Below are 13,164 nucleotides of genomic sequence, written 5' to 3'. Positions count from 1 at the left end.
TTTGGGTTGTGGATGAATTGACTAAGGGGCATGGTCGACTTGGACCTGTGTGCAGTTGAATCAACCAGTGGCCAATGTTTTCACTTTCATTGGAAAGTAGAGTACAGATTTGTTTTCTTTTTTTCGTATATTTTCAGTGCACCATTTTCTGACAGGATATCCAGTATCAATTTCAACATTCAAGCCAATGAAGTCGCTGTGTGTACTGAAGTATTCAAATAACAGTGATGATTTATCTTAGTAAAAAGCATTTTACGAGCATGCTTTTTTTATTGTTGATGATTTCGTTTATTTCAAATTGCAGTAATAAAATTATTTATCTGCTTCATTGTGAGTAAAGAAATATTTTAGGAGTAAATCAGATCTTTACTTAACACAGAATTTTAAGATTTTTAGAAATTTAGGTACTTTGAGTTGCGATAGAAATGTTTTGCAAGTTTAAAGGAATGGTAGAAGTGGTCAAAAAATTATATTAAAGTAATGACTGAACTCTCAACTCATTTTGGACGTTGCCATGGCGGCTACAACCACTTTTTTCATGTACAAAATGTGTCCTCTTAAGATTTAAAGGCGGAGCTTCTTTTGGCCGACATAGTTGAATGGTATCACCCTTGTGAAGGAAGGTAGGAGTACAGGTGGCGGTGCTGACTAACAGTGTCCAGTCGTCTCCAACTACTACCTGGAAAATAGGCAGGGTAGAGATCACAGGCACTGCCGACTAGCCTAGCAATAAAATGTCTTTGTCACCCGACCAGCACTTGCTGTAGCTTCTGAGAACTGAAGCGAAACGACTTCTATCTGAACATACTGTCATGGTTAGAACTGAATGTATTCTCCACAAACAAATAAAACTAGAATATATAATGTAGAGAAGGATGAATAGGGCAAATGACACAAACATAAAGACAACTGAATTTTCAAATTTTATTTTTATTGCTTTTTTTTTTTTCTTTCTCTGTATCTCTTATCTATCTTTCCTCATAAGTGGGGATACAATATTCAGCTTGTAGTCCATGCTTACATCTATGGTCTATGTGTGCATTCCACTAAGTTTTTAGAGCGACGTGCTTGCAGGTTAGTCTACCCTAGCGTTCACATTAAGGTATTATTATTTTTCAGGTATGTATACTTTGTTTCTTACACCCTAAATCTGGGAAATGACAGTGATGTCCATCTACTGAATTCAATGCTCGTTCTTTTAGACCATTTTCTTACCACTATCTGCACTTCCGTGACAGATACTCATGCACTTCTGGGAAGTAATCTGTAAATGCACAATAAAATCCAAGGCTGGAAGCAAGAAGGCAGAGCTTGTATATACAGCGCTGTTAGTTTGGCTCTGGTGTGGTTTGTTTCGTTTTCAGACAACCGAACTAAAACGAGTAAAACTAATTTATTGCCACGTTACAGTCATGAACATGCTTTTGAATAATGACACCTGACATATTTATACTTTCATACATTCTCTGGCCCCCACTTCTTCCTGCCGCTGGGTGCTCACGTCATCCTCTTTGGTGATGTGCTGAAGATTTAGAACCATGTGGGTCGATACTGCCAAAGTAACTTCACCAGTGTGAAATGAAGTTTTTTGACATGCATGCCTTGCATCTGTCGGTGTCCGGTCACTTAATTCCCAGACACTTCATCCCCGACACTTCATCCCCTAGACTTTTAATCCCTAAGCACTTCATCCCCGACACTTAATCCCCAGGCACTTAATCCTTTATAAAGCATTATGTAATGCTTCTGTCAAAGCATTGAATTAGAATACATCATCCCCACACACTTATTCCTGTACAGAGCAATGTGTGATTTCTAATCACTGATTCTTTTATAAAGCATTGTTAAATGCTTCTATAACACGAACAAACAACTCTGTGGAGGGTTGGCATCACGCCCTTCAATCTCTCTTCTCCTGTCATAATCCAACGATGTGAACATTTCTTGATGGTCTACGTAAGGATTGTCAGCTACACAAGGCGTCTGTTCTACAATCATGCGCCGGCACAGAGAAACGTCCAAAGAGGAAATACGCTGAGTTAGCCAGGAGAGTTAGCAACATTGTAGAGAGATATGAGTCAATGGATCGTCTTCTGTACCTCCGATCATTAGCTTACCTTTCATGTTGATTAACAACAATTACCTCGCGAACACTCAAGAACAATTTTCATATCATATTGTTGAAGAACATTAAATTTACTAGCTTATATGAACTTTAACTAATGTTGTAGATGTTCAAATGACGTTGAAGTTAATAGCATGATTTGAATTTGAATTATTTGAATTTCAATTAATTTTTCGCTGACTTCATAATTTTTATAGTTAAGGATTTAGTTTAGGGATTAAGTGTCTGGGGATGAAGTGCTTAGGGATTAAAAGTCTAGGGGATGAAGTGTCGGGGATTAAGTGTCGGGGATTAAGTGTCTGGGGATTAAGTGACTGGGAACCGCATCTGTCATCACATTAATCCTTCAGTCATAGGAGACTGTTCTGCTTGAAATGATGCTTTTGTAGATGGTGAATGGGCTCTGTATTACAGGAGTGAACTGTTGCCCATTTGTAAAAGTACTAACATTGCACCCAAACACAGATGTACTTTATGTCAGTCACCAGGGGAATAAATTGAAAATGTTGAATGTTGTCATTTCTTATGAGTAAAGAAAGATATACATGGATAAAGAAAGATAGACGAATCCAATAAAAATAAAGTTTTAAAATTCAGTTGTTTTTATCTTTGTGTCATTTCCACTGTTTATCTTTTTCTCCTTTATTTTTCTCTCTATTTTATGGAGAATGCATTCAATTGTTGGTACTAACCCTGACAGTATGTTCAGTTGCAAACCGTTTCACTTCAGCTTTCTAAATGCCAGCAGCAAGTACTCAGCTGAGAAAGACGCTTTATTGCCAGGGTAGTCGGCACCACCTGTGATCTCCACCCTGCCTTAGGGTCAGGGTAGCAATTAGGAGAGATTGACCGCTTGTAAAAGTCAGCACCTTGTGCTTCTAAAAAACACCCACATGAAGTTTTGCCTTTAAGACCAGGATAAAAATGCGTCCAGTTGGTGTAACAAGTCTAAAAGGAGGCAGCTGAGGCAGTATGTTTTCCGCCATTGTTTTCTTCCCTTTGATCTAAAATTCATGTTCAGCAATGTGGATTTTCTCTTAGTGATCCCATTTCTCATTCAAAATTCAGAACCTTTCCTATAACCATTTTCTTGTTCATTAGAAATATTTATTCCGGATTTGTGTTCCAGTACAAAAATCCCTTTATAGCTTTTGCTTGCTTCTCTGTTTGCACCAAAATGTCATCACTGATGGGTAGAAAGTAAAATTCTGGCTCCTCTCCTGCTCAAACAAATGACTTCACTAAAAAATAACCAGAAAATTATAGACAATAAAACAGCTTTCTGGATTGTTAAGGTTTTTGGTTGTTGCAGTAACAAGATAACAATATCAATAAAATATTACAGCAACAATAAAGTCAATTCTTTAAGAAAATTTTAATTATTCTACATGGAATATAAGAGTGAATGATTGAATCTGAATACATTGTGGATGCCACTTTCTTATTAAAAAGCAATGAACAAAAAAAGGTGAAATAGTGTATATCTCTGTTCTGCAATTGATCAAACTGGTGAGTAGAGGTTTTTGCTGAAAAAAATGAAACTTTTGTCATCCAAAGGGTAAACAGGTTTAGTATTCATTCACAGGTGTCTCTGTGATTCAGACCATTGTAGTGCATTTACTGCTGATATGGCTGATCTAGGTATCAAAAGCTGAGTGGCATGATGTGTCTAAACCACTTTTAAAAAATATACATCCTTTGTTTCCTGACAATATAAATTAGTGCTTATACTGGTTGCAAGTAGCAAAATTCAAATTTCTTGTTCTTTTACTATATAGAAAGAATATTGTAGAAGTCAGTCAAATACAAAATTAAAATCACAAAATATTTTTTCTTCATTTTATGCTTTTATATTTTTTTTAAAGTCATGATGTTAATTTAGTTTGTCTAAAACATACTCAAATTTGAAAATGCTGTTCACGTGAACCTAGTCTTCTACCCAGCACGGTATGCCCAAGTTAATGGGGTAAAGGGCTTTGATGGAAACATCTCCCTGTCATACTGCAGTTTTATCCTTCTCATCTGTCAGTAGAGTAGGGTAGAGTCAACCGACGCTGGACGTGGCGCGGGACTGACTCCTTGTGGATTAGCCTCGCCTAGATGAGGTTTTTTTATTGTATGGGCTGATTGATGAGGAAGAATTGCCTCACCGTACCATTCCTTGATCACCTCTTGGTCCAACACCCTGCAGCACTTGGGCTAGGAGCACAGTTACCCCCGTGACATCACCACAGAGTACCTCTGCTGTGAGCCCAGAAACCGCCTCACTGACACGGCCAGTGTGTATGGCGTTCGAGTTACGCGAAGCGACCAAAGAGTTTTTTAACCCACCCACCCCCCACCCCCTTCTGGGAAGGATCAACCAATTCTACGTGAAGTGTATTTGTGTTATTTGGATTCTTCAACCTACAGTGTGGCTTCAGAAAATGTCGCATCACCCTGGTCCGTTTCGAAACTTGTCAGGGACGCGTTTGTCGGCAAAGAACATGTTTTAGGGGTGTTATGCTGGTATCCTAGGCAATCTTCAAGCAGACCAGACTGCCAAGGCTGCTTGTAAGTCTCCTGGCAAATTACACTTGCTGGTATCATCAGATTGTAAATTTATCTTCTCAGCCTATGTTCAGTGCCTATGGAAACGCCACTGGTACCCTCTGGGCCAAAATAAACTACATGTGATCCCTGTCTTTTTGACCACTTCGTTCCATCCTGTGAGGCGGGAGGAGGTGGTCCTTACTAGATTAAAGTTAGTACACACCTATGCCACACAGAGACAGCCCTTACGAGGTAAATCACCACCAGTTTGTCTGTGAAGTAGAGGAGGGTTTCATGTGGTACATATTTTGTTTGTCTTGAGCTCCAGAATATCCGATGGCAGTTTTTTACAGCAAGTTCTTTGTTTAGGTCTATCCCATTGGCATCAGTCTTTACATTTTTAAGGAGGATAGGACTCTGTCATCAGATTTAAGATTTTTATGTTCTGAGAAATGTCTTGATTTTATGGTTTGTTGGCTTTTTGGGCCACAACACTCATTTTTACACTTTACCCACTCCTTACATTATTGTTTACTTCTTGCATTGGCTTTTTTAAAAGAATGTTATGGTCTTTTTTTTCCACTCATAGGTTTTTGTCCCTAAACTTTTGAAGGTAAAAATACTATTTGTTGCCCTGGCTGCACGGCTTTAAGCACAAATCCTACTCACCACCACCCCTTTATCAAGAATGTCATTTCAACGATCATAATATAAGGCACTCTGATAATTTAATGCATCTAGAAAAATTATAGTATGCATGTTCATAAGAAAGGTGTTGGAAACGTTAAACAAAACTAGGAGATTTGATTAGACTTGACATATATATCAATTGTTTTGAATCTTATATTGTTCTAGCACCCAAACTCAACTATGTTTGAGCAAGCTTGTAACGAGCGGATTCAACAATTTGATGATGACGATAGTGATGAAGACATTTGGGTTGAGAAACCACTTACCTTTGACAGAAATGCAAAACAGACTCGCTCTGGGTTGGTTTTCAGTAGTTATTTTTTTTTCTTCTTTTTAACAAGCTTAACTGTTAAGTGTGCCTTGTTTAGAATAGATGGAAAAAATTTCCTGAGACAAACATATTTTCTTATGCAAAGAATGTTTGGCAAATGATTGGTGGGGTCATTTTTTTTTTAAATCCATAAAGACATAAGTGAAAAAGCGAAGCAACTTTGAAAAAGTTTAGATCTTGACTATTTGATTAATATTTTAAGTATTTAATTTCCCTTTGACAGCAGATGCCATGTCTAATTGGATGCAAGGGGTAAAGTTGGGCCTCAGAAATTCAGATTTCAAGTTCTCACAATGTCAAAATTAGAATTTTTTTTTTTACTCCATTGGCCTTTTTAAATGAATACTGTTTGTAGAGATGGGGTTTTCATTTGTTAGGATTTAAAATCTATAGTTTGACATCACTTTAGTTTCTGATCCATCAAATCTTGCAACCAAATGGAAAAGATGCTTTGATTGGACATCAATTTATATACACCCATTGCCGCAACATTTTAGCTCTGACCACTATCTTTCTGTCTATACAAACAGTCCTGTTTGTGTAATACCGTATGATCTGTAATTCAGGCGTTTACAGGGAGAAGCAGTACAGGTCAGTAGTAGCGATGACAGCACTGATAGTGAAGAAGAATTGGATTCGCCCCATTCCATTGCTCAACAGCCATCCTCTGCTGCAAGTTCTTCAGTTAGTACTACTGCAACAGTTAGTGTGCCATTCATCACAGGAGCTGCAGAAAAAATGGATATAGACACATCAGAAGGTAAGACTGCTCTACAGAAGAAAATGTTATGTTATTGGATATTAATTTAACAGATAATTTTTAAAATTCATAAAGAATTTTTATAGAGCATTTCTTGCATCAAGCTTAATGCACTTTAACAAAATAGTTACATATAAGTGGAAGGAAAGCTTGCAGATACAAAACAGAAGGAGAAGCAAGGGTGGGAAAATGAGGCAGCTGCCAGTTCCTAAAAGTGTCCCTGGTCATCAGGTCTTTGTGGGTAAAGATAATGTTCTACAGGTGATAGTCTAGCATCACCCGAAACACCCTGGTATTGTTTCCAAAACTGATTGAGAATGGCAAAGATAATTTGTATACGTTGTACACTGCCATTGCAGTTGATTTGTATCCTTGTGTTCTTAGCATTTATTCAAAACCAGCAAAACTAGGTCACATTATTTATGAATAGGTTTTGAGTACCTGATGAGTAAAATAACATTCTACCTGCCAGATTGATAGGTCTGAAAGTATGCCAAAGTATGCATGTCAACAGGCTGTGAGTTCAAAAATCTTGCAAAAATACTGAAAATTTCTCATATAACCATTTTATAAGAGCTTTCTGGACTAGCATTTTGTGTTAATAGTGTAAACTTTTTTTTTTAATTTTAGCATCTTGGCCAGCAGATTTAACCTGTAGTCAACAGTCATCACAAATTGAATCGTCTGCAATGGACACTGGCTCACCATGGGAAAGTAATAGTCTGCCAGCAGAGTCACGTGAAGGTTGGGCTAACTTTGACAAATCTGAGGCACAGGAAGACAGTTGGGCAGATTTTAATTCCTTTTCAACTATAACAAGGTATTCCTGTTGTTGCATGCTGTCTGTTTTAAAAGTAGGTATGAGATTCACTTATACAATAAAACCTCCTTGTTCAGACCTTTTTATTTAAAACCTCTTAGTTAAAACCCGAACATTTTACAGGACATATTTTGCTATATAAATGTCATCTCTTTTACGACTACTTCTCCAACCCGACATACGACCGACATATTAGGCTCTATTACAACCTTTTAGTATAAGTCTTGTGTTGAAAAAGATTAATTGCATTTTAAATTAAACTACTTTTTGCTGACTGTTTACGATTACAATTTTTGGCAGAAATCGAAATTAAGTACATTTTGACTATTCCTTGGGTCACTGGTCATTCTACCATCCGCCTGAATTGAATGGATCCAAATCATCCCATCACCAAAATTATTCTTTAGTTTGTATGCAGAAGTTTGGTTTATATGGAATAGGTCACTGCTTGGCTGTTCATTTAGCCTGTTCCTATGTTGATTTGACTTTCTGTGTTGGGAGGGTATGGTTTTTCGTGGGAATGTGTGGTCATGGTGTGGTTTCAACAGGTGGGAGGTTGATATAGATATAGCAGGTGTGATATGATTTTTGGTTGAAGAGACGAGCCCCCTATAAATCTTCAGTGCAGCCTAATAATGGTAGATTAAGCATGACCGAGCGACAAAAGCAAAAACGACCAAAAAAAAAAAAAAGGCATGATGTGGTTTTTAAGATCATTATTATTTCATCATTTAAGTAAATGAACTTAAATTCATAGGTATTTCAGTTCATGGTTCATGGAATGAAAGCAGACTAATTGATCTTCCTACTAAGTTACGACCCGATTTGGATGGATTTTAGCAGTCTTAATAGGGAAGTTTTACTCCATTTGGAAAAATTCATTGTTTTGAAATTTGCTAACAATGATATTTTGCTAATTTTTTAACCACTTAAGTATTAATTTTGTGTAGAAAAGAGTATGTGTTCATTTTTCTAAATGAGTCAGAAATTGACACGTGGATGCGAAATAGTTTCTGCTGGGGATTTAAGCATTGCTGTTTTTGCTGACTAGCTGCTTGTAAATTGACGATGCCATTAAGTCCTTCGTAGTTCAGTCAGCACTGACTCAAAAATAAGTTCTGCCATGACTAACAAGTTTTTAGAGATATTAGCTATGTGGCAAAGAAGGAAATTATTAAACATGAGTATTGATTGAGTTGACAATCTTTGCTGAAAAAAATATATTCTAGGATTTGGCAGAATTGCTGTAATATTTCACTGAAGGGTACAAAATTTACAAAAGCGTGTGTTTAGACAATGCAGAACTTAAAAACTTATAGTTGATGTTCTTTGAACTGATCTTGAAACAGTTATCTAAAATGATAGCAGTTGAATAGATTTTTATATTGATTGGCTGATCACCAATCTTCTGAGTTTGGGTGCAGGAAGTTGGTAATACACTGGCACCTACTTTTATCACTTGTCACCAATTAAAGGTTGCAAAAAAAAAAAAAAGAAAGATACAAAGAGGATGTCATGAGGTTGGGGATATAAGTGGTTTAAGTTTTGCAGACTGAACATGGGTTAGATCAAAGACTGATGCATAGAAAGCCTGGAAGCTGACACCTGAGAAGGAAAAACGTAGGGTGGGTGTGAAGAATGACTCCTGGCCCTGATGGGATCACTGACAAGATACTGAACTGCCTCATTACCTTCTCCAGAGATGCTTTGCTTCTCATCTTCATCATGAGCTGAAAAACAGGCGCAGTGCGTTTTATCCGAAAAGAAGCGGAAATCATCCCCAGCAAACAAAGCAAAGATAAAAATGCAGTTAGAGACCTATCAGTTTTCCAAACTGCATGGACTAACACCTAGAAGAATTGGTAATTGCCCTATCTCTAACCTGAAATCAACATTCTCATGGCTACTCACACTGGCTACAAGAAGTCCAGATGATTAGAAGACCTATTTGCCCTCCTAGTTAAAGACATTGAAAACTGAGAGAAGAAAAAACATTTTTTGTCCACACTTTGGACAAGTTCTGGAAAGATGGGTTCCTTATGGAACAACTCCAGAACAAGAGTACGTGTTCATGTTGATCCACCAATACCTATTCGATGCAAGTGCAATAGGCAAGAAAATCACACTGCTGGAAGGGGTCCATGCGAAAGGAGTGGTGTACCTTTGCCTGATAGTGTAGTGGTTAAGAAACTTACTTATCACCACTGGAGAGAGAGATATTCCTAGGGTTTAGATCACATTCAAGATACTTTATATGGAACACCTCTTTACAGGACCAGCGATTGTTGGTTTTCTCCAGGTGCTCTGATTTCCACACACCCCTATCATAGTGGTGCAGAATCACCTCTGCGAGCACTTTACCACCAAAGCAACCAACCAAGCATATCTCAAATAGCCTGCTTGCAGATGACTCAGCAATGTGGACTCCAGGACATATCAACACAGTGATCTACAGACTGTAGGAAATCGACTCCAGGACATATCAACACAGTGATCTACAGACTGTAGGAAATCATCAGCGTCATTGCTTGTTGGACAGAGAATTAAAGCCTCAGAATCAACACCACCTAGACATCCAAAACCCTTTTCTCTCTCCCCACTCCCTTGCAAACAAGATTGTCAGCCACAAACACTCCTGGGAGTCACACTAGACAGAAGACTCACCTTGAAAAGATTGAGAGAATGAACGGACATCTGAAAGTTAGTGCTGGCAGGGACAAACTTTAGTATTCTGTCCCAGGTCTACACATAAGCAGTTAGAGAAGTCATGGAATGTGCCTTGACATCATGAAGAATAGCAATAAAGACCATTACCAGCAAACTAGTTTTGTTCGTTATTCCTTGATACTCCTCGAGGAGCATAGGGCCACTCTAGTAAACTAGAAAGAGTTCAAATTTGGAGCTGCACCTAGTCATAGGTACCCTAGTCTGTGAAATGGGAAAGATGGTCAACAGTTTCTAGAGAAGACAGCCTTAAAGTACTCGTGCTCAGGAAGAAAATAAAGAGGCTGTCTTCACAACCCTTAAAAGACATTTCAGCTACTTCAGGAGGCAGGGCCTCAACTGCCAATACAAAGAGCTCATATCCCAGTACATGAACTTCTTCAGTAAGAAGACACCTTACAAAGATCTCAGCATGTCCAACTAGAAATGGGAGTTACCTAAGCCATGCCGTTCTTCTTAAAAGACCAGAACTCTGAAAGGCTCAAGACCCTTATCCAGGGCTTCTGCTAAGGCTAAATTCTTTGGGGTCCCAGAGACCCCTTCAGATTTTTAAGGGGTCCCTGTTCTTCGCCTATATTTGAAGGGGACCCCTTTGACGAAAATTGAAGGGGTCCTCCGAACTTTTAATGCGTACTGTACGCAATTTTTTGCGTAAGCAGAAGCCCTGCTTATCCCTATGATATCTAGCATAAACCATCAAAGCTTATGAATCCATGCAAACAGAGAGAGAGCAGAAGAAGTAGCCACCCATCAATCTCAGAAGAAGTAGTATGAAATGAATTGTAATATTTGGTTCTCCGTGATTCAGTGTAGCCTGTAGTCATGAGCTTAAGAAATGTTCTTTAAAATTATATGAGAATTATTCTGTTAAATATGTTATCACACAATAGCTGCATTATTTAAATTACAGTGGTACCTCGACATACGAGTTTAATTCGTTCCGTAACCTTGCTCGTATGTCAAATTGCTCGTATCTCAAAGCAATTTTCCCCATTGAAATTAATTGAAATGCCATTAATCCGTTCCAGCTCCCGAAACACCACCTCAGTTGTTTTTGTTAAGTGATTTTGAAGAATAAAAATGTATTTACAAGCAGAAACATATATTTATAAATAACAAATACATATTCTATAAAAACATAATAAAAGAAAAAGTAAAGTGCTTACCAAAGCGCTTAATTTTCGTCACTGATCTTCGCTTTTTTCGTCACGCTTTGCTCATTTTCACCTGCAGATTTTAAAAAAAAACTGTCCAAAGAGGTTTGTTTCTTCCTCCCTTTCAGGATATTGTGGAAGTGAGGCAAGTTTCGTTGAACAACTCCGATGCACGACCAGGTGCAACTTTTTCGGGTGATTTTTGTCCACGAACTCTACAACTTTCTCCCACATTCCCAAGATCTCCTTTATATCTCTTGTAGAGATAACCTCCTCCATCTTTATAATGTTTAATGATAATGTTTTGTAAATGTACAAAAAGCAAAAAACGCGAACTCAACTTATCAAAAATGCTTCGAACACGAGGGAAACAAGCACACAGACTGAGGTCTAGTCTGAGTTGGGAGAAACTGTTAGACGCTGCACACGACCCCAACATCTGCCCCGCATGTTGGGATCGTGTGCAGCAGTGTAGTCTGCGATTCCTCGTATCTCAAATCTTGCTCTCATCTCGAAGCAAAATATCGCTCACTCGGAGGCTCGTATCTCAAAACACTCGTATCTTAGGGCACTCGTATGTCGAGGTACCACTGTATTTAAAGTTCAAAGAAATGGCTCACAAAGCATGAAAGAAAAATTCTTAATACATTATAAACAGAATGTACAATAACAATATTTTATAAAAACTTTTATGAGAGATTTACTACTTGCCTTTGTGTTATTATTTCTTATAGTCAAAATCAAAGTTAAAGCCATGAACATCAAGCTTGGTGTCTTTGAATTTTGACAAAAGCGCATAAACTGTTACTTTTTTCCCCAGGGATAACGCTGGCCCAAGAAGTAGCTCACCTGTTGACATGGATACTTCAGAAAATTCCAAAGGAAATGTTTACGGTAACTAAGTTTAAATGAATGTCTTTTCAATGTCTGCACGTGGAAGCGGCATCGCTATTATCTACAAATCATCACTTGCGAAGTACCTGTCTTTTACTGCTGCTTTATCATTCCCTCATACATCTTTTGAATGTGTACGTCTCTTTTTCGGCTCCCTATTGCTCGATATATCTGTTCTGCATCTATAGACCCCCGCCAAGAACAAACTCACAGCCTCTACTTTTTTCTTCGGAATTTCATGATATGCTCGACCATAGCGATGCACTCAATGGACCTGCAGTGCGTCTTGGAGATGTCAATGTCCATTTTGACAAGTCTCATCCTGACACAGTAAAAATGTCAGAATTGTTGCACTCTTTTCGTCTCATCCAGTCTGTTTTGCACCCCACTCATAAAAGAGATCACATCTTGGACTGGGTCATGCATTGACCTGATGACCAATTAGTGCAGGCAGTTGATGTTTCTCAAGATCTCACATCTGATCATAACTGTGTATTGATTGAACTTGATCACAGATGCCCATCATCGGCGCCAGTTTTTAGACTCGCTCATCCATTGCGCAGAGTTGATATGCTCGCATTCAAAGCACAACTGCAAATGGTTATGCTCCAGCTACCCTCTGCTGAGCAACTTGACTGTGTTTTGCGTAGAATTGTTGATAACCATGCCCCGGCGTCTCGACGTCTGATGCGCCAGTCTAAATATGCACCTTGGTATTCACAGGTCCATGTTGAGCTCTGTGACCTGAAGCATACTCTCCAGCAAGCTGAGCATGTTTGGTGGAAGACTGGACGCACCATCCACAAAGATTTATAACGCCGCTAAGCATTGCAGAATGTGTCAACAAGGCCAAGACATCATATCTTCAGGCCCAAGTAAATAATTGCACCTCCTCCAGAACACTTTTTGACATACACAATCGAATGACTGTAATTAGCAAGGCAATGCCACTGCCCACTGTCTATCCTGCTTCACAGCTGCCGCAAGTGTTTTATCACTATTTTGCTAACAAGATTTCGGATATTCATCATTGGATTTGATATCGGTGCCTGACAGCATTCCTGTGATATTCTTCTTGGATGATATTCTTCTTGGATTCTTCTTCTCACAAATTTCGACCAGTCTCTGATGCTG

General features: G+C 38.4%; 1 protein-coding gene across 6 annotated transcripts in view; it reads left to right on the top strand.

The window, feature by feature from the left end:
* The window catches only part of LOC112567133 (serine/threonine-protein phosphatase 6 regulatory subunit 3-like), an 88,717-nt gene that overhangs the window by 50,090 nt on the left and 25,463 nt on the right, over positions 1 to 13,164 (top strand). For 5 of the 6 annotated variants that reach the window (XM_025243684.1, XM_025243683.1, XM_025243685.1 and 2 more), the window contains 5 exons: positions 138 to 198; positions 5,513 to 5,646; positions 6,245 to 6,438; positions 7,069 to 7,258; positions 11,957 to 12,030. In XM_025243684.1, the coding sequence (XP_025099469.1) occupies positions 138 to 198; positions 5,513 to 5,646; positions 6,245 to 6,438; positions 7,069 to 7,258; positions 11,957 to 12,030 (653 nt within the window). Of the gene's footprint in view, positions 1 to 137; positions 199 to 5,512; positions 5,647 to 6,244; positions 6,439 to 7,068; positions 7,259 to 11,956; positions 12,031 to 12,753; positions 12,906 to 13,164 lie in introns of all 6 variants that reach the window. The other variant, XR_003099760.1, reaches the window with a different exon arrangement.

Source organism: Pomacea canaliculata, linkage group LG6 (genome assembly GCF_003073045.1).
Source record: "Pomacea canaliculata isolate SZHN2017 linkage group LG6, ASM307304v1, whole genome shotgun sequence".
NCBI lineage: Eukaryota > Metazoa > Mollusca > Gastropoda > Architaenioglossa > Ampullariidae > Pomacea > Pomacea canaliculata.
This window is presented reverse-complemented; position numbering and strand designations above follow the sequence as displayed.